This window comes from Fukomys damarensis, unplaced genomic scaffold, assembly GCF_012274545.1.
Source record: "Fukomys damarensis isolate Sample0158 unplaced genomic scaffold, DMR_v1.0_HiC HiC_scaffold_19, whole genome shotgun sequence".
NCBI lineage: Eukaryota > Metazoa > Chordata > Mammalia > Rodentia > Bathyergidae > Fukomys > Fukomys damarensis.
The window spans coordinates 60,930,719-60,946,233 of NW_022900931.1; the positions used below are offsets into that span (position 1 = coordinate 60,930,719).

General features: G+C 50.3%; 3 protein-coding genes across 4 annotated transcripts in view; 2 read left to right on the forward strand and 1 right to left on the reverse strand.

Annotated features, from left to right (window-relative positions):
• Positions 1–968, forward strand: part of Pou2f2 (POU class 2 homeobox 2) — a 28,420-nt gene extending 27,452 nt beyond the window's left edge. The window contains exons 14-16 of the mRNA XM_010623374.3: positions 4–45; positions 165–238; positions 515–968. Coding sequence (XP_010621676.1) covers positions 4–45; positions 165–238; positions 515–843 — 445 coding nt within the window. The 3' untranslated portion in view covers positions 844–968. The remainder of the gene's footprint in view (positions 1–3; positions 46–164; positions 239–514) is intronic.
• Positions 969–2,457: 1,489 nt separating this feature from the next.
• The window catches only part of Grik5 (glutamate ionotropic receptor kainate type subunit 5), a 72,075-nt gene continuing 59,017 nt past the window's right edge, over positions 2,458–15,515 (forward strand). The window contains exons 1-2 of the mRNA XM_010623299.3: positions 2,458–2,874; positions 5,876–5,879. Coding sequence (XP_010621601.1) covers positions 2,785–2,874; positions 5,876–5,879 — 94 coding nt within the window. The 5' untranslated portion in view covers positions 2,458–2,784. The remainder of the gene's footprint in view (positions 2,875–5,875; positions 5,880–15,515) is intronic.
• The window catches only part of Znf574 (zinc finger protein 574), a 6,240-nt gene continuing 881 nt past the window's right edge, over positions 10,157–15,515 (reverse strand). The window contains exons 1-2 of one of the 2 annotated variants that reach the window (XM_010623297.3): positions 15,287–15,509; positions 10,157–13,236 (exon numbers count right to left, since the gene is read on the reverse strand). In XM_010623297.3, the coding sequence (XP_010621599.1) occupies positions 10,529–13,222 (2,694 nt within the window). In that variant the 5' untranslated portion in view covers positions 13,223–13,236; positions 15,287–15,509 and the 3' untranslated portion in view covers positions 10,157–10,528. Of the gene's footprint in view, positions 13,237–15,286; positions 15,510–15,515 lie in introns of those variants that run through there. The other variant, XM_033765822.1, reaches the window with a different exon arrangement.

Genomic DNA, 15,515 nt, shown 5'->3' on the forward strand with positions numbered 1-15,515 from the left:
CAGCCACTCGGCTATCGGCTTGTCGGGCCTGACCCCCAGCACGGGGTAAGTGTGCAGCTACTGGAGGGAAGAGGCAGGGTCGCTACTGCTTTCAGGGTGGGAAGCTACACCCCAGTCCTGCCTCTGGTTCTCGTCCTGCTAACACCTCTGCTTTGCTCTTGCAGAAGCACAATGGTAGGGTTGAGCTCCGGGCTGAGTCCAGCCCTCATGAGCAACAACCCTTTGGCCACTATCCAAGGTGCGTGCTGCCTCATGTCACTCCCATCGCCACCAGTCCTGCCCCCCTGGGGCCCCGAGTCCCCCCATTGCTGCTCCAGCCTCGCCATCCTGCCCCTGCTCACTGCATCGCTCGCCTCTTCATCCCCATCTCGCCTTTGGGGAAGGTGTGAGGGGTGCTGATGGGGGCACTGGGAAGGACCGGGAGATAGCTGGGGCGCTCGGGCAGGACACTAGGAGGCAAAGGTCTCCCCTAGCCTGGTGTCCCCCCAGCCCAGCCTCTCTCTCTCCCCACCAGCCCTGGCCTCTGGTGGAACCCTGCCCCTTACCAGCCTTGATGGCAGCGGGAACCTGGTGCTGGGGGCAGCCAGCGCGGCCCCAGGGAGCCCCAGCCTGGTGACCTCGCCACTCTTCTTGAACCACGCCGGGCTGCCCCTGCTCAGCGCCCCTCCAGGTGTGGGCCTAGTCTCAGCAGCGGCTGCAGCCGTGGCGGCCTCCATCTCCAGCAAGTCTCCTGGCCTCTCCTCCTCATCCTCTTCATCCTCGTCCTCCTCCACTTGCAGTGAGGCCGCAGCACAGACCCCTGGAGGCCCAGGGGGGCCGGAGGCAGGGTCGAAGCCCGAGTGAGGGCCCATCATGCCTCCCCTCCCACTCCTCTGACCCTCACCTCGGTACCTCGCCTGGGAAGAGGGCGAAGAGGCCACTGGTAGGGGTCCAGCGGGTCCTTGGAGCAGGAGTGACAAGGGAAGAAAGACCAAAAATACCAACCAACCAAGTGGGAAAAAAAAAAAGAAAGAAAGAAAGAAAGAAAGAAAGAAAGAAAGAAAGAAAGAAAGAAAGAAAAAAAGAAAAAAAGAAAAGAAAGAAACTAACCAACAAAAAAGAAAACCAAAAATAATCACAACAGAAACCAGCTTCCCCAAAGGGACCAGAGGTGAAAAACAAACCAAAAAAAACCAAAAACAAAAAAATTCCTCACAAAATCAAACCAAAAACCAGTTGCGAGCCAGACCTCAGAGTGCTCACCCTCACTGCTACGACACCAAATAAGAGCCCCAGCCAGGCGCAGAGCAGCCTCCTGCAGGTTGGACCTCCTGCTGCTGAGCCCTGGCTGTGGGGTCATCCCCCAATCTTGCCCCTCCCAGTGAGGGTAGAGAAGAAGAGAGAATGTGCCAGCCTGCTGACTTCAGCCTCAGCCCTGGGCCAGCAGAGACAGGGCACAGTCTGGGGCAGAGGGCCTGGGCCCAGAACCATCCACCAAATGTTCTTTTCCTGAAGGTGAAAGAGAAAGGGCCTGAACAACCTTACACCAAATATTCAGTAGCTTCATCCAAAGGATGTACAGAATTTTTAGCGTTGTGCTTAACGGAATGTGTCCCTATCATGTGTCCCCACCCCCCTCCTTGTCCCACAGCTCTCCTGACCTGGGCAGGGGGTCTTGCTTTAACCTCCTTCCTCCTCCCAGCCTGGGGAGAGTTCAGGAAAAGGCCTGGGGAAGACTTTTTAACCCCTGTACCGGTCCCTTTTTCCTTTGAAGGGTGGGCTAGGCCATTTTGCCAAGTTCAGCTCTCACATGTTCCTCCTCAACCCTGTCAGCCTTTCTTGCTCTGGAATCTGGCCCCTCCCCAGCCTGTGGGAAGGTGGACATTTCAGGCAAAAGGAGATGAGGTGGGGGCATTCAAGTTGTCTTTTTTTCCATCCTGTCTGTCAGTTTCCCTGAAAAAAAATTCATATTCCAGTGCCTATCCGTGGGATCCTTCACGTTCTTTGACATTAACCAGAAACCAAAAAGATAACTCGCCTCGCTCTACCCACCCTGTGCCCCTCTGACACTGGCAGATGCCTCTCCCTCCCCCCACATGCACACGCACCCCAGTGGTGGGTTCCTCCAGATGGCAACCCTATCAGGGTCCAGTGGCGGGGACAGTGCCATGACCTGTGGTTCCCATTCAAGAGGGCACGCTGGTGGCCACCCCTTCCGCAAGACCTCCACGAGTCTTGGCTGGACCCTGCGTTTGCCCAGCCTTGGACACATCTCGACACGGACAGAGACGCCGCTGGGAGCCACCTTGCCCTCCTGCTGTTGTGGGGGCCAACAAAGTTTCGAACCAAAAACAAGCAAACAAACAAAAAACAAAACAGAAAACCAAACAAACAATAAATTAAAACTAGAAAAAAAGAATTTATAGATATATATATATATACATATATATATTTAAGGGAAAGAAGATGAGGACTCTTCAAGAATAAGAAGGAGCCGCGAGGGGGAGCCAAACCCCTGCACCAGTGGTCCAGGCCCTTGGTGCCCAAGGCGGATGGAAGGAAGGATGCTTCTTTCTCTTCACAAATACCTCATGGACGTTGTCTTCGGGAAAGCCGGAGGGGGGGCGGCTGGGGCAGGGCCTGTCCCTCAGCCAGGGTGGATGGAAGCGGGTGGGCGGGGCTGAGAGAGGGTGTCAGGGACAGGGGTGAAGAGCCTCAAACTCCCCGCCCCCCGCAATCAACTGAAAAAGCTTTAAAAAAAAAAAAAAAAAAAAAGACAGGAAAAAAAAGAAGAAAGCAAAAAGAATGGACAGAGGAAAACTAACAATTTTTGGGTGGTTTGATTCCTCCTTTGATTTCTTTTTCTGTTCTCTTCTATCTCCTCCCCTCTCCTCTCTCCGCTCTTCCTTCACTCTTCTCTCACCTCTCTCAATCCTGTTCTTTCTGTGTCTCTCCTCAAACCAAAGTGTTGCTGTGAAGGACGCGAGCCATTGAAATCAGAGTGGCCCCCGCCCCTGGCTGGGCAGGAGCAGAGGGAGGGGCGAGCCAGGCAACGGCCAGGGCAGCCTCCGTGCTTTCTGCTGGACACTCTGAGGAGAGGCAGACAGTCCCAGGCCTCAGCGTTCTCTTTTCTTCTGGTCTCCCTTCTCCCACCCAGGAAATGAAACGATCAGGCTGGGCCACAGAGGCAGCAGAGACGCAGCCATCGCAGGGGCCTCGGGTGCCTTGTCTGGGCAGTGATGGAGTGGCCGCCCCTCCCACCCCTGGCACCGATGGGGCCTGGCACCTCGTCAGCCCATCCTTGCTGGAATGTAAGCATCTCCACTGAACTGACTCCCTGCCCTCACCCTACCTCTGAGTTTGTCCATTTTGATTTCCTGAAAAGGGACTGGCGAAAGGGCCTGGGCCCCCACCCAAGGGTAGAAAGGGGGCCGTGGGCTCCTGACCAGATAGGAAGGACATTTGAGCAGAACAGAATGAAAGGAATTACAACCAAAAACCCCCTCCGAGAGGACAGGCAGCATGGAAGGCATGGTGGAGATGACTCAAATAAAAACTATGATTCTAGACCAAAAACAAAAAAGAAAAAGAAAAAAGAAAAGAAAAGAAAATCCAGGACTCACCACCACCCACTTCATCCTGCTTCCTCCCCTTCCAGTCCCACCACCTGGGACCTTTCCCCACCCCAGCGTGGGGGCGTGGGGCAGAGAGGAGGAAGAAGAGCAGGGATGGGGCAAATACCCTGACATTGGTGGAGGGAACCCTGTGCAGCTGGGGGTGATGGGGACCCTCCCCATCCAACCCCCAAAACTGGGAAAAGAAAAACAAGAAAAAGAAAATCCCTGGGAGGGGGAAAAATAACCAAATCCCAAGCTTTAACTACAGCTGTGAAACCAAATATTGGGAAGGGGGTGGGAGGGAGGGAGGGGCAGGTGAGCCCCAGGTCTCCCCCTGGGACCCCCTCCCCCGAGGACTCGAGATAAGGCACCAAATACCTCATAGAACTTTAATGTTAAAAAAGGAAACCAAATATCGTTGGCTGGGGGCCAGCCAGGGCAAGGGGCTGGGGGCTGGAAGGAGCCAGGGTTGGGAAGGTGATGGGGGAATTCCTGCCCCCCACCCCCACCTACCCCTTCTACTCCAGACTCCCGTCTCGACTCCGGGAAACAAAACTATCTCATCATTTTTATTTTGTGGTCTGTACAGAGCCTGTGTCCGTGTGTCTGTGTGTGAGCGAGTTGGAGGGCTGGGGAGCTTTAGGGGGATGGGGAGGAGACCCCAGGCCAGGCTCTGGGCTAGCTCAAGATGTCAGGTGGTGGGCCCGGGGCCTGGGCTAGAGAGAAGTCAGTGGACTAGGGCAAGAGGGAGCCCTCTGAATTTCCCTTCTCCCCACCCCTGACCTCCTATTTAAAGGAGGGACAGAGACTGCGTCTACCCCAAGAGTGGGCCTTTCAGTTGTGCCAAAAAAAAAAAATAAAAAAAAAAAAAAAAAAAAGTAACTAAACCACCTCTCTGTTCTCTTCTTAGGGAGGGGGCAGGGTAGAGTCCTTGAAGTGGAAGCAAAGGGCCGGAAGTGTGTATGGGGGTGGATAGTGACAGGGACCCCCAAGTCTTTGGAGAAGTTGGGGTTGAGATCAGAAAAGGTATGAGTTTTCCACACATCTCCCTGGGAAAAAGGCCAAGAGAGTGTCTCTAGGCCCAGCACCCTGGGAAGATCTAGTGAGGAACTAGCCAAGTTGGGGGTACTCTGGACTATTTTCTGTCACCCACTCCAATCCCAGGGTGCCTCTCTCTTCCTCTAGCCTAGAGTGGGGGGTACTGAATGAGAGAGAATGAGACAGACTGAGCAAGATTGGGACACGCGGGCCCCCACCGGTCTCTGGGAAAGGCAAGTGCGAGAGATAAAGGCCTCCAAGAGAAAAAAAGAAACAAACCAAAGATTTAACCATTAAAAAAAAAAAAAAAAAAAAAAAAAACCCACAGACAACTCCGCTACCTTTTTATACGTTGGAAAAAAAGTGAAAAAAAATTAAAATAAAAATTTAAAAAAATACACAAAAACTCCAAGCCGCAGTTCCTTCGTGCGGTTTAAACTTTGACCTCAGCAGTCTCCAAAGCAAGACGACGATGACAAAGGCGGAAAAAAAAAGAAAAAATAATGTATATTTTTAAGTATTTGTCCTTGAGATGTTAGTTCCTTTGTAAACAAACAAATAAAGGAGCAAAAAAAAAAAAAAAAAAATCCAGAGAGAAGTGTTGCTGGGACGGAGACAACTATTTACTATGTCTGTGACTCCCTCCCCTCTGCCTCCCTTCCCTCCCCATCTTTCCTTTCCTCTGCCCCTGCTGCCCTTCCCTTAACCTGTCTCCCAAGCCCTGGGGCCCAGTATTTATTTATTTATATACTTGCAGGGTGACAGGGGCCTCTCAGGACAACTTGTAGGGAGCCTTTGGATCGTGGTGGGGGAGTCTTTAGGGAAATGCAGGGGCCTGGTCTTCAGTCAGCTCCTCTAGTCCCATTTTTTTGGCTCCTTACGCCACTGTTGCCACCATCACCTCTCAAATCCAGGACTACACTGGGGCGAGGTGACCACCCACCTTGTAAAGATCTGATTGGCTCAGCCCTTTCTGAGTTGGGTGCCTCTAGCCTACTCACTTTGACCAGGTTGGAATGGGGTGGGAAGACTTAGGGTGGCAAGTAGTGGGCAAAGGACACAAGGAAGTGGCATCCAAAAATTGAGTAGGTCCTGGAGGACACCTGCCTTTCCTCTGTTCCCGCCAGGTTAGCCCCCCTTTCAGTTGTCTCACCCTTGTGTTGGTAGCCCCTCCTCTCCCATCCCGTACCCCTTCCCTGTCTCTTTGCGTGGTAGCGGGTTAGCGTTTCAGTGTTCTTAACTCCAATCTGCTTGTTCATTGTACAATGTGCTTCTTTTAAGGCCCCATTTTTGTAACTTGAGTGTGTCATTCATCTGAACAACAAACATCAAAAAATAAAAAATTAAAAACTGTACAGAAAGAAATGATGCCTGCTCTCCTTTGGTCTCTGGACTCTCTTTCTGGGAAAGCCAGTGAGGAAATCAGGGTATGGGGGTAGGAATATGTGAGCTGGGGATAGGAGAATTTTACTTGTGCTCAGTAATAAATGTTTTGAAGGCCTGAACAATTTTTTCTCACCAATAAGAAAACTAAGTCTTGAACTTAGGATGAATTCAAATTCCTGCATGTGAATCTGAGTTTTGCCATCTTACACGATATTTTTTTATGTGAGTTTCACTCTTCCTATCTGTACAACAGAGACAATACCTAACTCGTGGGATTGGGAGGATTAAGTGAGATGCTTTGTGTTTAGGATGGACTCATCTCCAGCACCATCTGCAATAAATGAAACTATGGAAAGGCCAGAAAACCAGCAAGCACCTTCCTACTTCCATCTTGGATGCTTTCCCCAGAGAACTAAAGACCTTTTAAAACCAAATTTTGAAGCTGTCTAGTGGTACAATATATGCACTGCCACGCTTTCCTTTTTAGAGGTTCATCAATTCTTACTCAAATTGTGCCCATCATGAATAAATCATCGGCAGGAATAACAGGCCAGGCCAGATCCCCATGTCACCGCCCCGTTATCATCACTGAAAATCACAAATGGTCTTAACAGTCTGAGAAACCCACTGGGTTTCCTTGCTACTGTTTCATCCTTTTGAGATCCAGCAAGCCCAAGTGAAGTCCAGGGGAACAGGGGAGCAGGAAGTGTTGGGAGGAGTCAGATGATTAAGATAAGATAAAAAAATATTAGCAGTGCATTGTTTTGGCAAAATTTAACACGTCCACAATGGGACCACAGTGTGTGTCGCACAGCCGGGCAGCTTGACCCACTGGTGGTACATACGTAACTGTCCCATTGGTCAGCTTATTGATTTTATTAGTAAAGAGACCGATAAAAGTGATTAAATCCATTTGTACTACCAGTGGCACAAGCTACCCGATGGACAGTCATGCATGGACCACCGTTGGCTAAAGCCAGCAGGAACATGTTAAAGAAAACAACAAGGACTTAGGATAGAGCATTCATAACATGTACTAGGGTCCCAGGTTCCATCCCCACCTCTTCAACATTTTTTTCTTCACCCCTTCCAACTCTTAAATGACTAAGCAGCAGGAATGGAGCTTCAGAATATGCCAACAGTGCACTCCTGTAATCTAGAAGCATCTAGCACTCTAGAAGGATCATGAATTGGAGCCCAGCATGGGCCATTTAATAATTTAGTGAGACTCTATTTCAAAATAAAAATACAAGCCCAGTATGGTGGTGCACACCTATAATCTCAGAACTCAGGAGTCTGAGGCAGAAGGATCATTGTGAGTTTGGGGCCAGCCTGGAGTACATAGTGAGTTCAAGGCTAATCTGAAGTATGTGGCGAGATTCTGCATTAAAAAAAAAAAAAAAGAAAAGACCCCCCCCCCATGAATATAGAAAGTACAAAAGGGCTGGTAATGTAGCTCAGTGTGAATGCAGCTCAGGGTGAATTTGATTTAATCTCCAGTATTAAAACAAAACAAAAACCATGGTGAAGATCTTTCCAGCCTCCAGAATCCAGGGTGGTATAGTCAACCCTAGTACCAGTGGTGATCAACCTATGACATGCATGCCACAGCTTGCTATATCATCCAAAGCTGTAGAAGGCTTGCAATCACAGCCACAGGCTATCCTGTGAATGGGAGACTGCACACTTGAGGGTACCCTGGGAGCGCTGCCACCTGTCCTGAAGTCTCAGCTACATATCCACCTTAACGGGTGAGTACGTGCAATTCGACATGCCCCACCTTGTACAAATATTTTGGGCCTCCTCTTGTCAAAAAGATATTGGGAATCAAGACTTGCCATGTAAAGGTACATGATCCCAACAATGAATGTAACTGTACTGTATCCCTAAAATGTACCAATAAACTCAATAAAATTTAAAAAAAAAAAGATATTGGGAGCTGGACATTGTGCCACACACCTGTAATCCCCCCATTCTGGGAGGTTAAGACAAGAGAATCCCAAATTCCAGCCCAGCCTGGGCAGCTCAGTGAAACCCTGTTTCAAAATAAAAGGGAGGTGGGGTGGTGGATGTAGCTCATCATGAAGGCTCTGGTTTCACCCCCAGTACTGCTTAAACAACCAACCTGAAAAAACCAAATGAACTGGACACAAATGGAGCAGTGTTCTATCCCCTATTTTGCTTTCATAAATCCCATTCATAGTTTGGAGTGTACAAAATGCTGATTCCTGAATCTCTTTAAATGCAGAATCCAAATCCCAGGGGGAATTGCTTCACGCGCACATACACACACACACACACACACACACGCACGCACTAAAGCTTGAGAACTTTTGCCTGTCCACTTTAAACACCAGCATCCAACAAGTAATTAGTGCTTTTTTAGGACAATGGTTCGACAGTCTGTGAAGTTTCAGTAGGGGCACAGGGAACAATGCGTCCCCTGGATTTTTAATGTTTGCACACATAAACTTTCCTCAGAGGAGACTAAGCTTTTATTATAGACTCCAAAACAGAACAATGGAGAGTTATTCCACTGTCACGGAGCTACTCTCCATCGAAAGTACCTTTTATCTTGTGGCCAAACAGCATCCTAGTAGACAGCACCCTCTATTGTCCCTTTTCTTGATTCTGCCTGATTTTTATCTGGTTTTTACAGAGATGAATCCTTCAATTGAACTAAGCACTTACTTGACATGACTTTCAGGATATTATAGCTTTTTAAGAAGGGGCAGCTCAGGAACCAGGGAGGATTTGGCATGCTGGGCTATAATCGCTCAAGTGCTTCCTGCAAGGTATGTGCTTACTAAAGATGGTGTCCACGATCAACACACCCTGGTGGGGAACAAATGCTCAACAGAGAACTCATCTTCATTAGGAGCTGCCAGAACACCAAATGCATAAAGTGCTTTTTCTTTAAGAAAATCATTAAAATAAGCGTGTGGTTTAGAAGTTAGTAAAGCAGCAGTGGAGTTGAGAGTGGACTTCTAGTTCTGATTCTGCCTGAGGCCTTGATAATTTTATTCCCTAAACTCTTCTCATTTAAGCCACAGATTAAACCAGATGATGTCCTAGGGCCTCAGCCCCCACAGAGGGCCAGACCTGAAGGAGATGAAGGGGGCAGAGTAATAGCAAAGTTCAGCAGGCAGGTCTAGGTCTTTGCTTTCCCTGCGTCAACACCTAGCTTCCGGTATACCTCTCATGTACCGGGGTTCCAAGAGTACTTACAATAGAAAAATCTGGAGAAGTCTTGGGGAGGAAGTCTTAGAGGCCAGACTAGCACAGCAACTGAGCCACCAGCCACATGCTTCCCAATATTGCTTCTACTCCCTCCCCCAACCATGTAAAACAAGCAAAGGAAATAGCACATGGCTGACAAACCAAATGAAACCAGTCCGAAATTTAAGCTCTGCTTTGTCTTTGTTGAGCTAACAAGGCAAGTCACCTCAGTGCTTTTGACTTTAGATGCCTTCCCTGCAGAATGTTCTTCATAGGATAATGTAGTACTAGTCAACATAATGGAAGAAAGTACTTGAGACATACACTGGACAGCCAGCCAGTCTAGCACTCGCTCTTCCCCCAAAAAATTATTGGCTATTCACAAGCACAAGGTCCTGAGTTCAATCCCCAGTACCAAAACAAAACAAAAAACTATTGGCTATGCTACAGTCCAACTGGCAGGAAGTGGATGGCAAGGTGTTCAAGGGACCTCGTGTTTCCCACCCATTACACACTATTCTGATTCCACTGTCAGGTCTGACCCGGGAGCTATCCTCTATGGCCCCAGAGATCATGCCCGACTTGTCAGCCTGCAGGGATCCAGTGAGAAAACAGATGGCCTTAGGGAACGGGTCCACTTGAGGACAGTAGCGGAGGACAAAGGTGATACGAATCTCAGGAATGCTGGGCATGGTGATGCTGTTATAGTGAGACCCTGACTCAAAAAACAAAACGAAACAAAAAAAAAAACTCGATTTCTCTAAATGTTCCTGCTACATGCACACAGCTTTAAGCTTTTCTACAGGGCTGCAAGGACCTCTACTGGTCAGAGCCATATCATCTCCATCTGGAGCTACAAAGAAGTCCCCCTCTGAGAGCTATGCCCAAGCACTCTGCTGCCTTCTCTTCAACCCACCAAGTGTTTACTGAGCTCTTCCTACCCAGTGGGCCTTGTTTAGGATGTTGGGAACACAGCCATGAGAAGTGAGACCCAGTACCTGGTCCCAGGACTCCCATTTCCACTCTGGGCCTCACAAAAAAACATAAATGTTCAACTTGTCTTTATTGTCTTCATTTTGGGGCCACCAAGTGGAAGAGGGGGCACCTTTAAGCATAATAAGGACCCCAGAGTACGCCCTTCTGAAAATAGAATATATCCAACTTTAGAACTTACATGGCAGTAGGAGGGGAGGAGGAAGGGGCATAACATGTACAGAGGCTTAAGCAGATGTTAAAGGGAGAGGGCCTTCGGCAACAAAGCAATGTTGCCGAAGAGGGAAATGGGGTAGTCAGCCACTGATCTGGACTCCGTCAGCCTCAGCCAGAGGGTAGATCTCAATGGCTTCCACCAAAGGCAGTGCTTCCACCGCAGTCTCCATCACAGCCAAGCCAACAGCTGCTTCTGCCTCTGCCAGCTGCTGCTGCACAGCTGCCTGATGCTGCTGCTGGTGGGTCTTGCGATGCTTCCAGAGGTTAGAGAAGGAGCGGTAGCTCTTGCCACAGTCAGGGCAGGAGTAGGGCCGTTCACCAGTGTGGATCCGGCGATGTTCTGCCAGGCGCATGGAGATAGCAAAGGCCTTGCCACACACTTCACAGGCAAAGGGCCGCTCACCTGTGTGCAGACGCCGGTGGTCTTTCAGGTGAGTACTCTGACGGAAGGCCTTACCACAGTCTGGACACGGGTACGGTCGCTCGCCTGTGTGGATGCGTCGGTGTACCTGCAATGACGTCTCTGTGCTGAACAGCTTCTTGCACTCGCTGCACTCTAGGCCCCGGCGTCGAGCAGGAGCTGCAGGGGCTGTGGTGGCAGCACCTCCAACGGCTGATGGGGCGGCAGTGACTGGTGTGCGAGTGGCTCTTGGGGCCCTAGGAGCTGGGGGCTCCTTAGCCAGGACCTCTCCAGGACCAGCAGCTGCATGAGCTGCTTCATGTGCCTGCAGCCGTGCAGCTGAGCCCACTTTCTTGCCACAGGTCCCACACTCAAAGCGCTGTGGGGCTTGGGCAGCAGCTGCTGCACAACGGTGCTCTCGAAGCCGTAGTGAAGAGGGGAAGGCAGCTCCACAGGATGGGCAGCGGTGAGGCTGGCGCCCAGCGTGAGCCACAAGCTGGTGCACTTCCAGCAGCCGGCGCAACAAGAAGGAACGCGGGCATTCACGACACTTATAGGGATACTCGCCTGTGTGGTGGTAGCGGTGCATGAGCAGGCGGTATGGGCGATGAAAACGCACTCCACATTCCTGGCAGCGGTAGGGAAAGTGCTGGGCATGCACCAGGCGGTGCTGCCTCAGTGTGGAGCTTTGTGTGAAAGCCTTGCCACAGTCCCCACACCGGTAGGGCCGTTCCCCTGTGTGTGTGAGTCGGTGACGAGCCAGGTTGGCAGGTGAATTGAAAGGCTTGGAGCAGTCAGGGCAGGGGAAGGGCCGCTCCCCTGTGTGGGTACGTAGATGGTTACGCACATGAGACTTCTTCTTGAACATCTTGCCACAAATGCTGCATTTATGGCGCCGCTCCAGGCGGTGCACAAAACGCTGGTGTCGGGTCAGCTGCAATGCCTTGCCAAATTCACGGCTGCACAAGAGACAACGGTAGGTGCCAGAGGCAGCAGGCTCTGCTGAGCTCTCCTCAGACACCGGGGGTTCTGGGGGCTCTGGTTCTCCAGTCTCTGCCGGGGCTGGCTCTGGAAAACTGATGGCAGGCTCCTCTGGTGGGACTGGTGTTGTGGGCAGAGGGACACCCCCTGCTCCATGGGTACGCCGGTGATAAAGAAACTTGGTGAGGTTTACAAAGGTCTTTCCACATGGACATGAATGCAGAGGGTTTGGTGTGTGGGCGCGCCGGTGGGCCAGGAGAAGGGCCTCTGTACCAAAGGCCAGGCCACAGTCTACACACAGGAAGTGGGACTCACTACTGTGGTCTCCAAGGTGCTGGTCCAGACTAGAAGGGCTGGGAAAAACACGACTGCACAAGGGGCACTTAAAGACACCTTCCCGGTGACTCCGCAGGTGCTGCTGTAGCTGGTGAGGAGAGAGAAAGAGCTGATCACAGGCTGAGCAAAAGAGCTCCTGGGTGGCTGTCCCACGTGGCTCTCCACTGTTGTTCCTCCGTGTCCTACGCCCACGGCGATCTCTTCCGATGGCTTCGCCGTTGCGAAGTTCATAACTGTGGTCAGAGGCTGGCAGAGGGTCAGGCTGAGATACGGATACCTCTATAGGTGACGGATTCAGGGTCTCTTGCTGTAAGGCAGGTTCCTCAGACTCTGGGGCAGGAGCAGGGAAGTGGGTGGCTTGATGCTCCAGGAAGTCAGCTGGCAGCTGGAAGAGCTGGGAACACTCTGAGCACTTATAGAGAAGCAGCTCCACCTCAGTCACCACCTCAGTGGTGGTGGCAGCCGCAGATGGGACAGCTGCCCCTTCCCCACCCTCTTCCGCCTTTCGGTAAGAGTGCTCCACAGCCACACGGGCCTGGCCAACAGGGGGACCTAGGACAACTGGAGACCCCAAGACCACTGGGGCAGGAGCCTTGGTAGGTGTGGTTCGGAGGTGGGTCTGCCGGTGGCTCAGCCAGAGCTCCTGACTGGCAAAGAGAGCCTTGCAATCCACACACTCATAGTGGATGGTGCTGGAGCTCAAGGGGGGTGCCTTGGGCGGTGGCTCAGCTGGCACTGCCTCCTGGGGTGCCATCATTTTCAGGTGCAGCTCCTGGTGCTCCAGGAGCTGGCTGGGTGACATCAGCAGCTGCCCACACTCTAGGCACTGGTACTGACTCTCCTGTACTAAGGTTTGATACAGGCCTGTGCCTGAAGCTGCCTCTGTGGCGACAGTAACACCAGGGTCAGCCACACCCACCAGCTCAAAGTGCTGCTGGGGCACATGGGAGTTCTGGTGCACAAGCACCTCTTCCAGGGATCCATACAGCTGGTTGCACTCAGAGCAGACATAACGATGCTCAATGTACAGGACGGTCTCTTCTGACTCTTCAGTCATGGCAGCATCAAGGCCTGCAAAAGGGCACAACAGGGACAAATCAGTCTTTCTAAGAGGCAGTTCTTTCCCCTACCTTCCATCACCTTACATATACTTTTTTTTGTTTTGTTTTTTGAGACAGGGTCTCACTGTGTAGTTGAGACTGACCCGGAACTCACTATGTAGCCCAAGCTGGTCTTGAACTCATAGTGATCCTCCCTCAGCCTCCCGAGTGCTGGGATTGCAGGCGTGCACCACTATGCTCGGCCATATACTTCTTTCACCGTTTTCTATTCCAACTCCCTACCCTAACAATGCCTTGTCTTTTGAACAAAAACATCAAACAGGAAATATTCCCCACACTCATTCTACCCCAATCTCACCTCTCAGTCAACTCATACCAAACATCACCCACCAGATCCTTGTTGATCTGTCCAATCCCCTCGTCTCTCATACCTCACAGTAGGTCCCCAGCGTTCTGTCTCCTCCACTCAGACCTCCTCCCAATGACTCCTTACTAACTTAACTCACACTGTCCTCCCTAGTCCCTCACCAAGGTGCCCAAGAGAATCCGCACATAGGCCTCTGCCACTTGTTTCTCCCAGCCACATACTTCCCATAGCCTGTGGGTTTTTCTTACAGGTTCTAGACTTATTTTTACACTCAGATCACCTGAACTGCCCCAATGCCATGCCACTTCATTTTTTTGTTTGTTTGTTTGTTTTTTGAGACAGGGTCTCACTATGTAGTCCAGGCTGGTCTTAAGCTCACTGCAATCCAAAACTAACTAACTAACTTACTGCAATCCTCCTGCTTCAGCCTCTCAAGAGCTGGGATTACGGATGTGTGGCACCACACCTGGCTGCCACTTCACTTTTGACAAGACTCCTCTTCCTTTATGCACAACCCCTGCAAATCAAACTCTCCCTCTGGTGCCCAGATCCTCCACATCAAACCAACCCTTCCTCTAATCTAAAGTTTTCTCACATCAGCCTAACCCATCTCCACATCCAGACTTTTCCCATCTTAGCTACTTCCTAATGATACTCAGACTCTCCTCTTGAAATTACTTAACCTTTTTAACAAATCAAGGCTTTCCCCCATACCCAAGCCCCATATCCAGAATATCCAGACCCATCCTCACAAAAGCCTACTCCTTTCTTCGTACCTAGACCTTTTCCATAATCCTATGATAAGTTTCCAGGGTACCAAGACACTCTTCATGTTAATCATCTCTTCTCTGTACCAAGACCAAATCTACAATTCTAATGTCTCCTGGGAACCTTCACATTGATTTAAATCCCTTCTCTTCTTTTCTTTTTTTTTAATTTTTGAGACAGGGTCTCGCTATGTAGTTAAGGCTGGCCTTGAACTCACTGTGTAGCCCAGGCTAGCCTTGAACTCAAGTGATTCTCCTGCTTTGGCCTCCCCCTTGGATTACAGGCGTGCACCACCATGCCCAGCTATCAAACCTCTCTTTTTCATACACAGCTATCCTGTCTGGGAGTGCCCAAATCTCTTCTTATCAACATAGGACCCTCTTCTGGCGTAAAAGCCCATGCCAACACTAACTCATTCCAGGGATTCCCAGAGCCCCACTCCGTATCAAAAAGAGCAACTCATTAGTAAAAAGATCCCCATACAGTCACTTAGTCTAGGAATTTCCAGACCACTCTTTACAATGACTTAAAATCCCTTCCCATTGCCCAAAATCCCTTCAGAGATACCCAGATCCCCCCAATTCATCTCATACAGAAACCCTATCACCATCTTAACCCAGCAGACTGATCTCCCCTTCCTTTACCCAAACCCCTTTCTATGAGTGACTCAGACCCCAGACTCCTCTCATCCCAGAAATACCCAAACCATGCCTCTCTAACACAGATCGCTTTGGGATATCCAAATCCCAGCTTCACCTTGGCCTAGTTACCTGTACTTTAAAATAACAAAACAAAGCAACAACAACAAAACCACCTCCCTCCAGTTCATCCGTCAGACACAGAGACATTCTTTCCTCATGAACATAATCCTTTCTGTAGAGACCCCCTCAACACTCCCAAAGATTACCCAACCCCACTCCATTACCATTATTTTGTTTAATGCCTCTTCACGTTAATTTAACCCCATTCTTCACACCTGAATCTCCCTCTGAAGGATATCTGTTTCCTAATAACCTTTTCACATCAAGACCCCTCACACTGCCTTCATTCTTTCCAGGCATAATTAATCCGCCCTCCACGTTAACTTAATCACCTCTTTTCTTGCACCCAGAATCCCCACCCCACCCCACTCCCGACACCCAGAAGGCCTCTAG